At 43.3% G+C, this 14,997-nt stretch overlaps 1 protein-coding gene across 2 annotated transcripts in view; it reads left to right on the plus strand.

The window, feature by feature from the left end:
• The window catches only part of WDPCP (WD repeat containing planar cell polarity effector), a 253,491-nt gene extending 245,223 nt beyond the window's left edge, over positions 1-8,268 (plus strand). For both annotated transcript variants that reach the window (XM_019516598.1, XM_019516599.1), the window contains exon 17: positions 7,467-8,268. In XM_019516598.1, coding sequence (XP_019372143.1) covers positions 7,467-7,517 — 51 coding nt within the window. In that variant the 3' untranslated portion in view covers positions 7,518-8,268. The remainder of the gene's footprint in view (positions 1-7,466) is intronic.
• The last annotated feature ends 6,729 nt before the right edge of the window (positions 8,269-14,997 follow it).

Here is a 14,997-nt window from a genome sequence, read left to right on the forward strand (position 1 = left end):
CTCCTCCTCTTCTACCACACTGAACTTACCAGGTGGAGGCAGCTCTCCATGCTGCCAGCTGTGCTGCTCGCTGCCTAAGTGCTGCGCTGCGGCTGCACACAGCACGGGCATTTATCAGCCAAATTATTGGCCCCATTGAACTGATATCCGATACAGCCAGGTTTTTTTATATTGGTACCGATCCGATATCGGACCGATGTATCGGTGCACCTCTATGTGTAACTTCTGTCCCTAGCCCAGCTGCCTCCTTAAGATTGCTCTGCTCTCTTTATGCTGGTCCCACATGTACAGTATAGAGAAATAGTTGACAGTCTTTGTCGTAACAGAGGATGCCTATGTTTGCAGCAAAGGTAAGTGCTCTCTTCATATGTGTACACCTCAGTAACTTCATAACCAGTTCTCTCATCCCTTGAATTGCCCCTAAGGAAGGATTGGGGATGGCTGCAAGAAACCTGTACAGCCCATGTGTGCTTCCAAAATTATTCCGATTCTGTATAAAGGAAGGAGGGAAGTTCCAGCATTAAGATACTGGACCATCACAATGAAATAATTGAAAACAGAAAAGAAAAAAAATAAGACATTATACATCATTATGTCTAATTACACTATCACATATTTTCTTACAGTCATATTTTTTCACGTACAATGTCATGTACATGTATATAAGGTTGCAGATAAATCACATGACACTGTATGTGAAAAGTATGTGATAATGTAACTGAACATAATTTAATATTCTAGAGAGAAGTTAAAATTCATTTCTGTTCTGAAAAGCAACTGTTTGTTGTGAAGCTCTACTCCCCATCACTCAGTGTCTCCAGAGCAAATATATCAGCAAAAACATATGTCCTGTCCCCTCCCCCACTATTCTTTTTCCAAGTTCAACCTGGGAAAATGACAGCCAGGCTGGGTTCTTCCCTTCATGCATACAGGCACCTTTGGTGATGGTTTTGCAAAATAAATTGCAGTTGTCCAATGTAATCTGGGCAATCCCATTGTCTTCAAATGATGCCCTTAGTGACATCTCTGCAATGCCATTGATCTCAAGAAGTAGACATAGCAGGAACTCACTGGAAACTTGGAAGATAATTGTTTGATACACAGGCAAAAAAATATTCCTGCTTTTCTCTCACAGTTGTGCAAGCTCCTGATAGACTAGTAGAAGGGAAAATTTATTTTTGTCACTAAAATGAATAGCTCTGACAATGTTTCATAGTTCTCAGGGAAGCAGTCCTGGTAAGATGTCACTTTTCATAGTGGAATAACATTTTAAAGCCATACATACACTATTAACTTTGATGTGTCCTGAATTTTTAGTGCTGAATCATATAATCATCCTATTAATGTATCCTATTCATGTAAATGTGTCTACAGAACACTACATGCATATTTTAGCATTCTGTGCTGGATGCTAACGGTTCTGTTCCAGTTAAAAAAATACATTGTTTTTCTGTTCTCAGTTAAAATATCATTCTATGTATTTCAAGTTCTTGCATTCAGTAATCTATGATCTTGGAAATCTGCCCTTGGAGTATCAAAAACATTTCTTTTTGCCCAGCTGATTGTAGAGAAGGCTGTATCATTAAAGAAATCACAGAAATGACATGGTAAAATGGCTAGTATCGGTGCTGACCAGGGAACTATACTTATGCTTTAGAGATTGTTACTGTGAAAAGCAGAGGACTAAACTGCATATACACATAGGATCCAGCACCCTGCCCTAGCTGGGGCTTTGCTCTGAATAGATCCTCTGAGGACCAAAGGGAAGAAAAAGACCTTCCCCCCAACGCCTGTGCAACATACAGCTTTACATTTCAAGCTGTGGGGTGGCTGTGGTGCCCAGTGGCTGCAATATCTTTAATGTACCAGCATGTTCCCCCTTTCACCCTGCTGCTCTTCCAGCCTGACTTCCCTGTTTCCTCACCTACCTTTTGCACATTGCATCAGAGGGATTCCTCACAATGCTGGGCTCTGTGCCACGCAAGAGGTGCACACCCAAAACCCAGCCCTCTCTTGCGTAGTTGGACTGCACAGCTTCCCCTGCCAGCGTGACCTCCTCCGCCACAAAGCTGAGGACTTGTTTTGCCCCATAGCGCAAGACAAGCTGTGCCAAAAAGGAACAGACGTGGCCTATTCTCCGAGCAAATGGAGACCAGGGACCTCAGTGAGAATGTTTGCCTGCGGATGGGAATATAAGCTCTTATACATACACCATCACCTGTACATTCTTTGCTCACTGTGAATCCAAACAATGAAGAAACACTTCCCTGAAACTGCAAGGTACACACAGAAGATTGTTGCCAGTCACCTCCCAGACATCTCACTGTCACACAGCCAGAAAAAAGCTCAAGTATTGTAAACAGATTGAGCCATTTTCTAAAGGAGATGTTTGGCTGTAGTTCTTACCACTAGCCCCTCTTCATCAGTCCAGTCTTAGGGATTGGAGACAGGTGGGGATGAGTGTGGAAATTCAGATCCAGTGGAACTGCACAGCTTCCAGTGTCGGGGTGACCTCCTGACATTTCCTAAGTGTTGGGTGTTGCATTTGGGTTCCAGCCCATCTTTAATTAGATAAGGGGCCTGGAAATCCTGAGAGCCATCTTCTGTACCTAATCCTGTTCTAGCTGTGTGGCCCTGAGCAAGCTATTTAAAGCCAGATTTCAGAAGTCTGTAGTAATTAGGACTGTCTTAGTTTGTGGCAGGGGGAGGGGTCCAGCTTGATGTGAGCAGGGCCAGGCCTCAAAAGCTGCTAATCACCTGCCTCTAAAATCAGACTCTGCACTGAAAATGTGGGCCTTAACCTCTCTGTAGCTTAGGTTCCCTACCTGATACAGGGCTAACAAGGCTCACCTGCCTTTGTATGACACTTGGAAATCTTCAGGTAAATGTCACTAGCTTAATCTATATTGTGAAATGACCACACCTCCCACAGAGGAGAATTCCTGTACTGCCCTTCTGGTGAAAGACAAGGCGTAGTCAGTCTCATTTAGGGAGGAGTTAAGAGCAAAAAAGGAACAACAGAGCATAGCCATGATTAAGGCACATACAAGTGTCTAGTGTTGAAATGTTAACCAGAAACATAAGGCTTGAGCACATGGTATTTTGCTGTGCCTAGAAACAGTCAAAACTTCAGATTAATTACTGAGATAATGCTATTGTCCATGTTGAAATATCTAGTGTCATTTAAACAAGTGAGAATGCTAAGAGTCTTGCATCCATTAGCCAGGCATGAAATTTTACCACACTTCTTCTGGTGCATGGCACAGTGCAGCCCAATGTAGGCGTACATGTGCTTTCTACCCATGAGATTACTTTTTCTTTAAAAAAAAAAAAATCAGTGTCCACTGGAGCTGCGTAGGTGTCTTGCACCTACATGTGCTCCCATAAGAGGTCATGGACCCTCCCTCACATCCCTCTCATCACCCAAGGCAGCAAGACACAACCTGGAAAACTAATCATAAACACAACAGGGATGGCAGAGTGCATCATGCCAACTGCTGTGGTAGTTTCTAACCCCTGCTTGACTGACCCTCATCAGCGGGTAGAGTTGATGCCTCTTCTATCTGGAGAAGAGCCACATCTGCTAGTGCTTGATCTCAAGGACTTCCAAATCCAGGGGCACACAGCTGAAAGAACACCTACTTTATCCAGTGATACCTATCTCTAAACATGGAGGAGGCCTCCCTCTCCAAGAAAAGCCAAAAGTTGTCTTCAATGAGTACCCCTCTAAGCAGACATCACACCCAGGTCTAGGTGTACAGCAAAGAAGAGATAGACAAAAAACTTCTTTGAAATATCACTAGTTACACTGATACTGATGAGCCCAGCACTATGCTGTCAGCAGCCCCGAAGGCAGCTACCATTTTAGTAATGGTATTAATAAGAGTGGCACCAGCTCCTGTAGTGGCAATGAACATCATCAGGGCACCCGTGCTGATACCAATGCAAAGGCAAAACTGAAAGGGCCAAAAACAAATACCTCTGTAGGTGGTGAGAGACATCACTCCATAGAGAAGAAGGGAGACCTCAACCCTCCAAGAATAGGGCATCTCAGTCCTCTGCCAAGGAGGTGGTGCTAGATGTACACCAACAAAGACACAGCGACCAACTGCAGTGCTTATTACAAGACTGAAGTGTGTCCTTAGGGAACCAGATCCCCCTGGAGACATCATCAGTCTGGAATCAGCCCCCAGAAGAGCTGAGGCATCACTGCCATTGGGAGAGTACAACAAGAGGTCACCATCTCTAACCTATCCTTTCTCCCCACTGTTGAGGAGGGATGCGCCTCAGTCACCACCTGAATGCCACCCAAAAGCCTGTATTGAAGATCCCACATGCAGGACACTACCACAGAGGAGGCAAAAATGACATTGGACTGCCTCCATAATGGATCCTGTTTTGCCACCAAATCACCTTGTTAACATTGGCCCTACTGGGGGCCATCATCTCATGGCAGATTTCACTATTGTACCCCCTGGGTTAAGAGGTGAGGCTCGCTATTGGTATCACCACCCGGATCACTGACAGTGGAGCTTGACATCACTACCCAAGAATCTGGAGAAATGGTGGAACATCTGTGGCCCCCCAGTCTCCACTGAAGAAATCCTCATCCTTACCTGACAAAGCAATCACAAAGCAAGTCCCAATCATTTTCCCACCCTGTCCCCTACCACTCTCCTCTCTCATGCCTCATAAGGTTCTTGAGAACAGTCCCTAGTACAAAAAGTCGCCATACCATTTCATCTGGAGCCAACAGAAGCAGTTCCTCAGGTGTATGGGGAAATGGTTTCCACTTATGATATTTCCTTATGCAGGCAATAGTTAAGAGACTGAACAAATGGATAGTGTCAGATTCAGAATGATAACACTTGCCTCCATTATCCCATCTCCTCAGGCTTAAGCCTGCTTGGCAGCTCTCAGATTTCAGGACACAAACTCGCACATTATTATCTCCTAGTTCATAGGAAGTATTTGAGATTTGAATGCAGAACAAATCATGGCCAGGCCATTGCCATACCTTGCACTGAAAGTATTTTCCACTGAGACTGGATAGATAGAGACTTCAGTGCCTAACATATCATTGCAGAGCTCAGTTTGCAGGTTGGATACCAGAATCACACAGCAGGGAAACCTTTTCCAATCCCCCATAAAACAAAAACACAGATCATGGATAAACTGGGTACAGCCTGGATATCTGGCCTGGGTCACCTGGACTATGGGCCTCTGGAATCAGGTAGCAAAAATCTCCCAAAAGAGCACTATAGTTACACATCACATAAGCAATGAGGAACCTGCTGCTTATCTCTGTGTCTGGTGGCACCACGCCCTGGTGGTCCTTCACTTCCTAGGAGTCAGCAGCAACCTAAAGGACTGACTTCCTGAGTCGGCGATTTGCAGCTGACCAGCAGTGGTCCCTTAACAAATCCAAGTTCAGAAGTGCAGTATTAAGACCACTGTCCAATTAAAACCACTGGATTCAACCACTCACCAGCCTACTTGCCAATCACATCTGATGGCATCCCTGTTAACATGTACATGAAGCATAGAGAGTGACTCTGAATCTTCAGTTCTTTGAGATGTCAGTGTCAGTGCAGATCCCATGACCAGTTTTCTCTTCCCTAGAGCTTTTTTGGTGTCATGAGATACTGTGGGCTCTGCAGTGCAGGGAAACAGAGGGAAGGGCTGCAGCTCCTTGTAGAGGATCACGGGGAAACCTGGCAGACACTGCTATTCAAAGAAACCTGATCTTTCATGCGTGAGAGGCAGAGGCACCCCTGGTGGGATGCTGCTTAGTGCTTACCGCCTACAGCATCCCGAAGAGCCATGTTTACTTTAGGGGATGCAAACGCTCTTTCAGCAACTTTGCTACAGGACTTGAAGTATGGTGGACTTGGCCTGAGGGAATATGTGACATTCACCTGCAAAGATAACCACTGGTAGATCTACATCACAATCATTGCAGCTCATGTAGCCATCCAATACCTCTGCTATTTTTAAACTCACAAGCTTGGAAACGTTGCAGGCCACAAATCCCTCCTAAGAAGCTGGGTAAACACTTGGGTAGTTATCCCAAACACAGCTCCCTGCTGCTGCAGCTACACTAGTAGCAGAACCCAAGCTGGCTCCAGAATGTCTGCACACGCTTCATTCATCGCTGTCGGCAGCAGCAATCCCTTGATTCAAGCATAATCTCTGCCACGGTTCACTGAGGTGGGTCTTGAGGTGACTTGAGTCCAGTCCTTGAGCTGCAGAGCCACCCGCAGAAGTTGCAGGTCTTTCCGCAAAGGAGACTCATCTGTAAGCTAGGATTTCTCTCCTTTTTCCTCCTCCGCTCTCTAGACATAGCCTCAGTTTCAATATTATATATTATATAACCTTCAGTGTACTGTATAAAACTGCTAATTTTTTATAGAGGTATGAGAAATTATTTTTTTGTCTCATGAACAGCAATTCAGTAATGGCCAAGTGCCTCCTTAAAACAAGCCTTTTAATGTTCCTTAAATCTACCGGGCAGGGAAAATGCCAAACAAGAAGCTGAAAGTAAGATGTGGTTTTGGGTTTTCTTTTTTACATTGTAGAAAAGTCTGGCTGTTGAAACATTTTTTGCCTGTACCACACAGCTGTAGTACACAGACTATGCACCGGAGTGCTGTTTAAAATGATCTCTATCTCTGTGGTAGAATATATATTCCATGAGATGGAGCTGCTGCTCTGGTTAATGCTCTCTATTAGATTGAGGGGGTTTTTTCCCCTTTCTCTGAGAGTAAAGTCACATGAATCACACTGAACTTACCAGCACACACAAGCTGGAAGCAGTCCTAACTCACACACCTTGTTGCTATCAATTTCCCATCTTTTTAAATTTAAGTTTATGTGTTTTGTGTACCACAGCAGGACATAAACGTAATTCTGCACCTAGCTGGCTTTACATCAAGAAGAGATAGCTACTTATATGTAATTCAAAGGGAAGCAACGACTCACTGGATTATAGCACTTTCTATAACAAAGTATTTCATACTTTTTGTAAGAACATTTGTAATATAAATTATGAAACACCCCTGTGTTTTGGGACATTCAGTTAAAGACATTTCATTAATAAATATTAGGACAGTCACATGCAGTGGGAGCACCTGATTTATATGCATTTGTGTATAATGCGTATGCTTTATTTGAAGACCTAGATGACGAGGGCAATATAGCACAGCTTTGAAAACCCAGCTGTCTACATACTGGCATTAATACAATTTTATAATGTTCGGCATAAGTTTTAATTATAAGGTAGCCGAATAGCTTTTGCCTGTAAGCTTCTTTATAGAGTTAATTGGGGTAAATGTTTTGCTTTGTTTGAGTGTCCTTGTATTTCGTTTGGGCAGTTTTTCTGAAGTATAATGATGGAAAACTGAAATCTTTTCTGTTTAATTTCTATACTACAAAGAGTATACTTTTGTGTCTTTCTTTCTCCCCAGGAAACTGAAGGAAGTGGGTCTCTTAAAGTGGTACACTTTGGTCTAGTATAATCAAGACTGTGAATGCCTTCACTTTCAAAAAAACAAAAATGTAAGGCGTGATTCATCTCTCCCACAACTTCGCAGGCAACTGTGTTTTAGCTGGCTTCTGTGAACCCTGAATCAGGCCCTTCAAGAGGAAGTTCAGGTCTACATTTCAGAAATGCTGTATTTAAAACACTAAATTGTTGCTTTATTTACAGGAATATATAGCTGCAAAAACTGAACCATATTTATGAAGGGTGATACAGTGAAATGTGCATCTTGGCATTTTATGACATACAAAATCTAATAAGTTTGAATACCCCTGTTATAGTAAACAATGTTGAAAGATTTGTTTTTTTTATTAAACAAGCCTATAAAGCTCACAGAGATAATTCTTTGTAATTCTCTATGCATTATATATTTTAACAATCTTCACTTGGATACAGATTTGAATTTCCACTTAAGGCTCTGAAAACCATTCTACTGAGATACTAGCAGATAAAATCTTCACTTGGGATACCTCTGTGAAAAAGCAGCCTTTCACAGTCAGCAGCATTTTTCTAAGAATGCTCTCAATTTTCATATCTAGATATATCATCTTAGTTGAATAACCATTATTTTGCCTTTAAAAAAAAGACATGGAACCTCTTAAACATCATGCCATTGGAATCCAGATTTTAATCTTGCTCTTCTAACCACTAAGAGAAAATGTACTGAGAAAGTAACCTAACCTATTTCATTACTGTACTTTTTTTCTGAACTATCAAAAGAGAAAAGAGCATTGTGATGAGTCTTCCTTCCCACCATTTGATGCAGAGTATCATGCGTGTACACATGGTTTTACTCTACTGTATAGATGCATGTGGTTTACACCTGATCTTCTGGACCATTCAGAAACTAAAACAGAAAGCTAACCATCTACTTGATGACATTTTTGATTGCTGTGAATAAGTTGTATTTTTATTGAATAACCCAACTGAAAATAAAGGGTTGTTTGTTTACAGCAAATATGTTTTAAACATTTAAAAACATTTTGTTGACTAAAAATCTGCATTTGTATAAAACGCTAAAAACATTTTGTTGACAACAAAATCTACATTTGTATAAAATGAATTTTGCTTTGTGATGGTCAGACGTTTCCCTAAGAGCTAAAAGGCTGTTGAAATCTAACAGATGCTGAGTAGAGTGGTTTTGGTAGCAAAAGAAAATCCCCAATCTCTTTTAATAGTTTGTTTGTATCAGTGTAGTCAGCTGAGTATATTAAAACCGTGCTGAAAAACTTAAATCTCAAGTGAACAAAACTGCTAAAACGCATAAAATTTTACGTACGCGATGGGGAAAATATCAATAAAGAGAGAGCTATGAAACAGAGCAGTCTACCACAGGATCTCACTGCATACAGCTGTGTGTATAATGGATAGCTACTTCGTGCATCCTTACAGTAATTTGAGGAAAGCATGTGTTTTGTATGATAGAGATTTAAATTTAATTTCCGAGATAGATGCAACACAACAACGGACCAAGGAAACCTCTCACTTGTTCTACATAAAATGCTGAAATGTGTTACTTAGCTGTAGAGCTGTTTTGCTGAATTGCAGCCATATTTCTGTCACTACAAGTGATGGTCTATATGAGGGATTAATCTGACACCAGACAGTGATCCTTAATCCTCCAGTATATCATAATCTATTTACTTTGCATGCTAAGAGGATTTCAGTTTAAAAATATACAGGAAGTGATGCTAGAAATGTACATAAGATCAAGAATGCTATTTCCTAAAATCTCAGTTTTTAATAATTTTTTTATGGCTTTCCTGGAGTTCTGTCCTGAAAAATGTCAAATAAGGATTTAGCTGGAAAGGGGCATATGTTTTCCTTTATACTCCAACCCTGTGACCATGTTCATCCTTCTTTTTCCCTGCAGTTTTTTGTGCTGTATATAAAATATGTGAAAAGAAAAGACCTCTAGTGTAGCAAGGTCATTTTCTGGGAGTTGCACTAGGTGATTTTATTGACAAATTCAGAAGAGGTTCTGAACTAGTGCAGGCTTGATATATATATATATAAAAATTACTACTTATGTTGATGAGTTGGCAATGACTGCATAATCCCAAGATCAGCATGAGGAAAACCACAAATAGTTGTGCACCCAGGTTCCTGACTCCTCTATAATCACCTATCTTTCTTATTTCACTCCAGAGAGGATGTTTACAAATACATTGTATACAATGTATCCTCTTGCATACTTATACAGAAATTTGTTATAACTTAAATTTCTCTCACTTTTTGTTCAGTCTTCTCCATATTAGTACCTGGCTTTTTGTGTAAGGCTTTCCTTCCTTGCAGCAATTGGTCAATAATCTAGTTATCACAGTATTGGGCATCAGGGGAATGTCCATTCTGTCTTTCATACTGAGAGTCTGATGTATGACTTGAGCCCAGTGATTCTCAACCAAGGTGCTGGGAGATCCTCTAAGGATACCATGGTGTGCCACACAGTATTAGCCCTGCAAACACCTACACATGATTCACAAGCTAAACCCAGAAATTTCAAATAGGAATCCACTGTGTCAACACTTTCTGACCTGTTGCAGTCTTTCTGAGTTCTTTGCAACAGAAGAATTGCTGTATTATTTTTCCTTAGGCAAGAAATGAGTGAAAGCTAGAAGCTGGCATTTTCCAGTGGATGCCTTGAGTCTAACAGGGTCAAAACTTACTGTTTTTGCCAGTTTACTAATTTCTGCTTGCCTCCATTTCCCCATCCGCAAAACAAGACCAATAATGAATACTGCGTGGAGCTTTGAAATATTTGGATGAAAAGTGTCATAAGGGTGCTAGGTGTCATGACTAAAATGTATTTAATCTTCATTACACACCTGAGCAGTAAGTACAAACAGAAGAACAGGAATATTTTCAGTGTCAGGATTTTCAGACCTGGCTAACTAATCATAAAAGAACAAATATATTGGAAAATAACAATGTAATGAATTAGGTCACATCCATAGTTCAAGACACACCTTTTTGTTTCATGATGTGTCAGAGCAAAAAAAAAAAAGGACCAGCTCTGAGAGAGCATGTTCCAGAGCAGCACCTTTTTAAAGCACTGATCCTAGACCAGTGATGAGAAAGAGTGAGCCTCAGACCCGACAGCACTATGATGTGTCTGAAGTGGTGAGCCACAGCCACCCGCAGCCCTGAACTGGCCCTTAGGGCACACATCTGCATGTATTTGAATGAGGAGGAGAGAGAACCAAGTGTCTGCCAAACTTGAGAACAAACGTGTCTCCAATAAACTAGCATTGCAGCATCGCATCAACCAGCCCTTTAGCTTCTGGTGCTGCCAATTTGACAGCTTCCCCCAGCATTAAACTATTTAAAAAAAAAATCAAACACAAGATGTCCTTGTTCCCCAAGACATCAGGCATGTTTAAAACATGCCATGTCACTAAACTGCACGCTACTCCACTGCTTCAAAACCAGATTTTAAAAACTATATTATAAATTGCCCATTTCCTTGAAGTCTTGCAGTCTGTAAAAAAAACTGTAACAATGCCCTGGCTTTCCTGCCAAGACCTGAGTGCAGGTCACTGTAGCTCAGTCCTTAAGGAAGAAATTAACTTCCCATGTGTAAAACCTGACTGCTTGGGCTTTATTCAAGTGGAAACGTGAGGAGAGAATGGGTGCAGCATTGGCAGCCCAACCTAAGACTAGAGCACAGCCCTCTCATCTCGGTATTTGCAACTGTAGCAAATGCAGCTCCCTGAGTAGCAGCAGCATCCTATCCCTGCCATTTCAGTGAGGTGCTAGAGCCAACGTGTGCTTATAATCATGGGATACACCATCACGCTTGAGCACAGGGTGTGTTTATGTAGTTTGGAGCAGGAGCATAGTAAACAGCAATTAAACAGTCTGTTCATTAAATACAGCTTTTAATTGTCTAGAACCTCTTTTATGGAACAGGAACATTGCCTAGCAGTTTTCAACGCATGAAACATTTTCACCTGAGCAAAGCTCTGAGCCCTTCCTTGAGTAACCCCAGGACTTAAGGGACAGGTAGATTTAAAATAAATAAATGAAAGCACCTAGGTTTTCAGATAAAGGCCTTATTCAATCCAGTCTGAAACAAGCCTTAAACAAGGAGCTTTCCAAAACTCTCAAAAAGGACTCTATTCTTACGCCTCATTTGTTAGCTCAGTGAATTGTATTTTAAAAACATAAAAAGTTTGTTCACTAGTGAAAAGATGTTGGAAAAGTCATTGGTCTGAGATTCTGCAGTATAAACCCTGGAGCCCACCAAATGTCAGTATTGTTTTGTTATTAAACACATGAATCATCAGTGTTGACTCACACCTGCTCTTCTGTAGGGAAAAGTTCAGAATCAAGCCATCATCTACTTTGGATCTGCAGGCTGTACGCAAGTGCCAGCATTCGACTGCACAGTGGAGTGGCGGACTAGCAATTCCATGGCAATTTAAATACAGTTGTTAGATGCGAAAATTAATAATGTACACTTCTGAATAACCGCTCTGTGGCTTAGTTGTATATAAACCAAATCCTCCCAGCTAGCCAGGTCTGGGAGCCAGTTTTGGGGTGTGGAATCTTGCTGGCTGTTTCTGCTCAGATGCATTAATAACCCACATGCTTCGGTTCCGCCCTCCACTGTGCCAAGCTGGGCCACTCAGGCCTTTTGTTTCAGCCTGTTTGAAGACATGAGAAGGCAACACAGCTTCCACGTGCACACTTGTTCTATTTTCGACCTGTCTGAGATACCTAGAAACAAGTTTCTGCCCTGGCTTAGGTCTCACTTACTGCAAAATAAAAGCAGACTTACTGAAGAGTTACTGCATAGCGCAGTGGCTTTCTCCCTTCACTTTTGCCTCCATATAGTTTGTCCAGCTGTCCCTTGTGAACTGAAATACTTTTGGGAAGGTGATCCTGAGTGGCTTGAGCAGGTAAGGCCCAATTTCGAAAGCAATTTTGGAAGGTTGAGTCTCACTGGCTGTCAGTGGGATGTAGGACCAAATACAAATCAACTGTGCAGGTAGCTCCACTTCGGTGTTTAATAGTCTGTGCAGAAACAGTTCTAGCAGACGGAGTCTCTCCTCTCTGGGCTGCAGAGTCACACAGGGAATGTTTACACGTGCATTAATGCAGTGCTGCTATTGTGCATTTCGTTTAGTCCCTCTAATATGCAGTACTACATAAATGGGCAACAGCTGGCACTAATGCACAGTAGCAATGGCACACCATCTTATTTGTGACGCTTAATGCACAGTAGACTCACTCTAATGCGGACTAGCGCAGTTTTTGCCATGATGGGCTAATGCGCAGTGGAATTAGTCTGGTGCACGTTAAGCATCTCATGCACACTCTTACTCAGTCTCCGTCTGGGCTCTTGCCAGCTTGGCTGCCCAGAAGGCAGGCATCAAGAGGAGGCAACCACCTTCTGACCTCCCACCCCAGCACTGCCCCCCCAGCCTAGTCCTTAGCCCGCTGGTCAGGACACACCCCTGGAAAGTAGGAAATAAGAATTTGACTCCTCTGAGGGTGAAGCAGACCTAGAAGCAAATTTTCCAGCTTTCAGGGCAAATGCTCTTATTCCTGGGCTTTTGGGCAGCAGGTGGATACCACCTGCTGCCCAAAAAGTGATCATGGAGAGTTAAGTCAAGGCTATGCTAGTTAGGGGTCCTGGTTGAGGCCGGTGCCTTTCCTTTGGGCAGTCTGGATCTTCAGCCCTGAGACAGGTGCCTAAATCTGGAGAAGCAGCTACATTGAAGCATGCCCCTATGCACAGTGTTTCCTACTGACTTACCTCCCTGGTCACAACCTAGGCAATCTGGGTCACCTTTAGGAGGCACCTATGTCTCCTTGGATCTGGCCACAAGTTATTTCTAAAGACGGGCCTTGCCCATTAAGTCACTTACGGACAGAACCTCAAAGGTATCTGTGAGCGCCTGGCCTTGGCCTTGCACTGCTGAGCAGTACAATGGCTACATACATTTAAACTCCTGGCCCTTTGTGTCCAGCCCAACTCCCAAGAAGCTTTCAGAAAAACTACCCTTGCATTTTCAATCATTAATTTGGCCCTTAACCTCCTCCCTGCTTCCATTTTATGACCCGTTGAATGGAAGTGTCAGTGTCTGACTCCCGAGCATGCCAGATGTAATGAATTCACTCCACATGCATAGGGACACACTACACATGGAAAACGTTCAGTTTGCAAAATGCAGCCACTCAAGGCAGGACATGACAAGGGGACGGTGGTTTAATACAGAAAAAAAGGCTAGCAGCAGTCTTTATTTACAGCGTGAGCAGGTACCAGTTCCCCACAGAGCTCTGACTTATTCAGACCGTGGAATGGACAGGTCTCGGCCCCGGTTGGGCAAGGTAACGTCAGCACAAGCCTGGCTGTGGCAACAGCCCACTGCAGCTCCTGAGACTAAAGGTGCAGCATTACAGGTTGCCCCGCACATAAGGACAGGGTGAACTTGTCCTGATTGAACTTGTGGACGTGGCTGGTTTGTGGTCTTATTTGCTGCCATCCACCAATTGGACAGAAGTGCTTTTCCATGGGTTACAAACTTCTCTGTGATGCCAATCATCAGCCTCTCCCCAAGCCTCAAAACACTAATAAATGTATCCTCACAAGGCTGGTGAGGTTGGAGAGAATTAGCATCCCCATTTTACAGATGCATTACGAGATCAAGCAGCTTGCCTCAGGTCCCAGTGACTTTTGCCAAAGTCCCTCAGAAAAGCCCGCAGGCTCCCTACCAGACAGCAAGCCCACCAAACTCCTGCTGAAAAGGGAAAACTCTGAGCAACTTAAGACTATGCCTCTTCAGACTGGAAATATTTTGACAGCTCCTTTAATTACAGATCTTGCTACAAAAACTTATGCTTAGAAATGTGTGGAGAGCCTCGAGATGCTAAGTGTTACTGCGTGCCTCCAGCGCAGGGTCTCTCTGTAAAACTGTATTTCAGCTTCCACTTCGCAAGGCATAGTCTAGCAGACTGCAAACCTCCGCAGCAAACAGCATCTTCTGTTCTCTTCGGTAGATTTGGGTTTGTTTGTTTTTTAAAGGATTGATCATTAATCTTTGTAAACGTACAAAACAGTCATGGCAAAGTTGGAGGGCGCTTGCCCTTCTAATCAAAAGATTCCCAGAGGACTATAAATAATAATCATTAAAAACAAAAAAAATTGCTTGCAAAACAGGCTGAAGCTCCGTGGCTCTGATGGTCATGCCCGCGGTTTGGCTAGGGAGGGGGCTTGGAGACCCTGCGGCAGGAGGGGGCTGGCCGAGGGCTCTGGGGGTCGCTGCCGGGCCTGCTTCCCCGTCAGGCACCCGGGAGGGGTGCACGGCGTTGGGTCGGCGATGGGCCGTGTTGGCCCGAGTCGGGAAGATGTGAGCCGGCAGGTGCCGAGGCGCAGGCTGAGGGGCCGGCGGGCCGCCGCGCTCATGGCCCGCGGGCCCGGCCGCGCCATTGGGAGGCGACATGTCGGCGGG

The sequence above is a fragment of the Gavialis gangeticus genome, unplaced genomic scaffold (assembly GCF_001723915.1).
Source record: "Gavialis gangeticus isolate Ggan-Ray unplaced genomic scaffold, GavGan_comp1, whole genome shotgun sequence".
Classification (NCBI taxonomy): domain Eukaryota; kingdom Metazoa; phylum Chordata; order Crocodylia; family Gavialidae; genus Gavialis; species Gavialis gangeticus.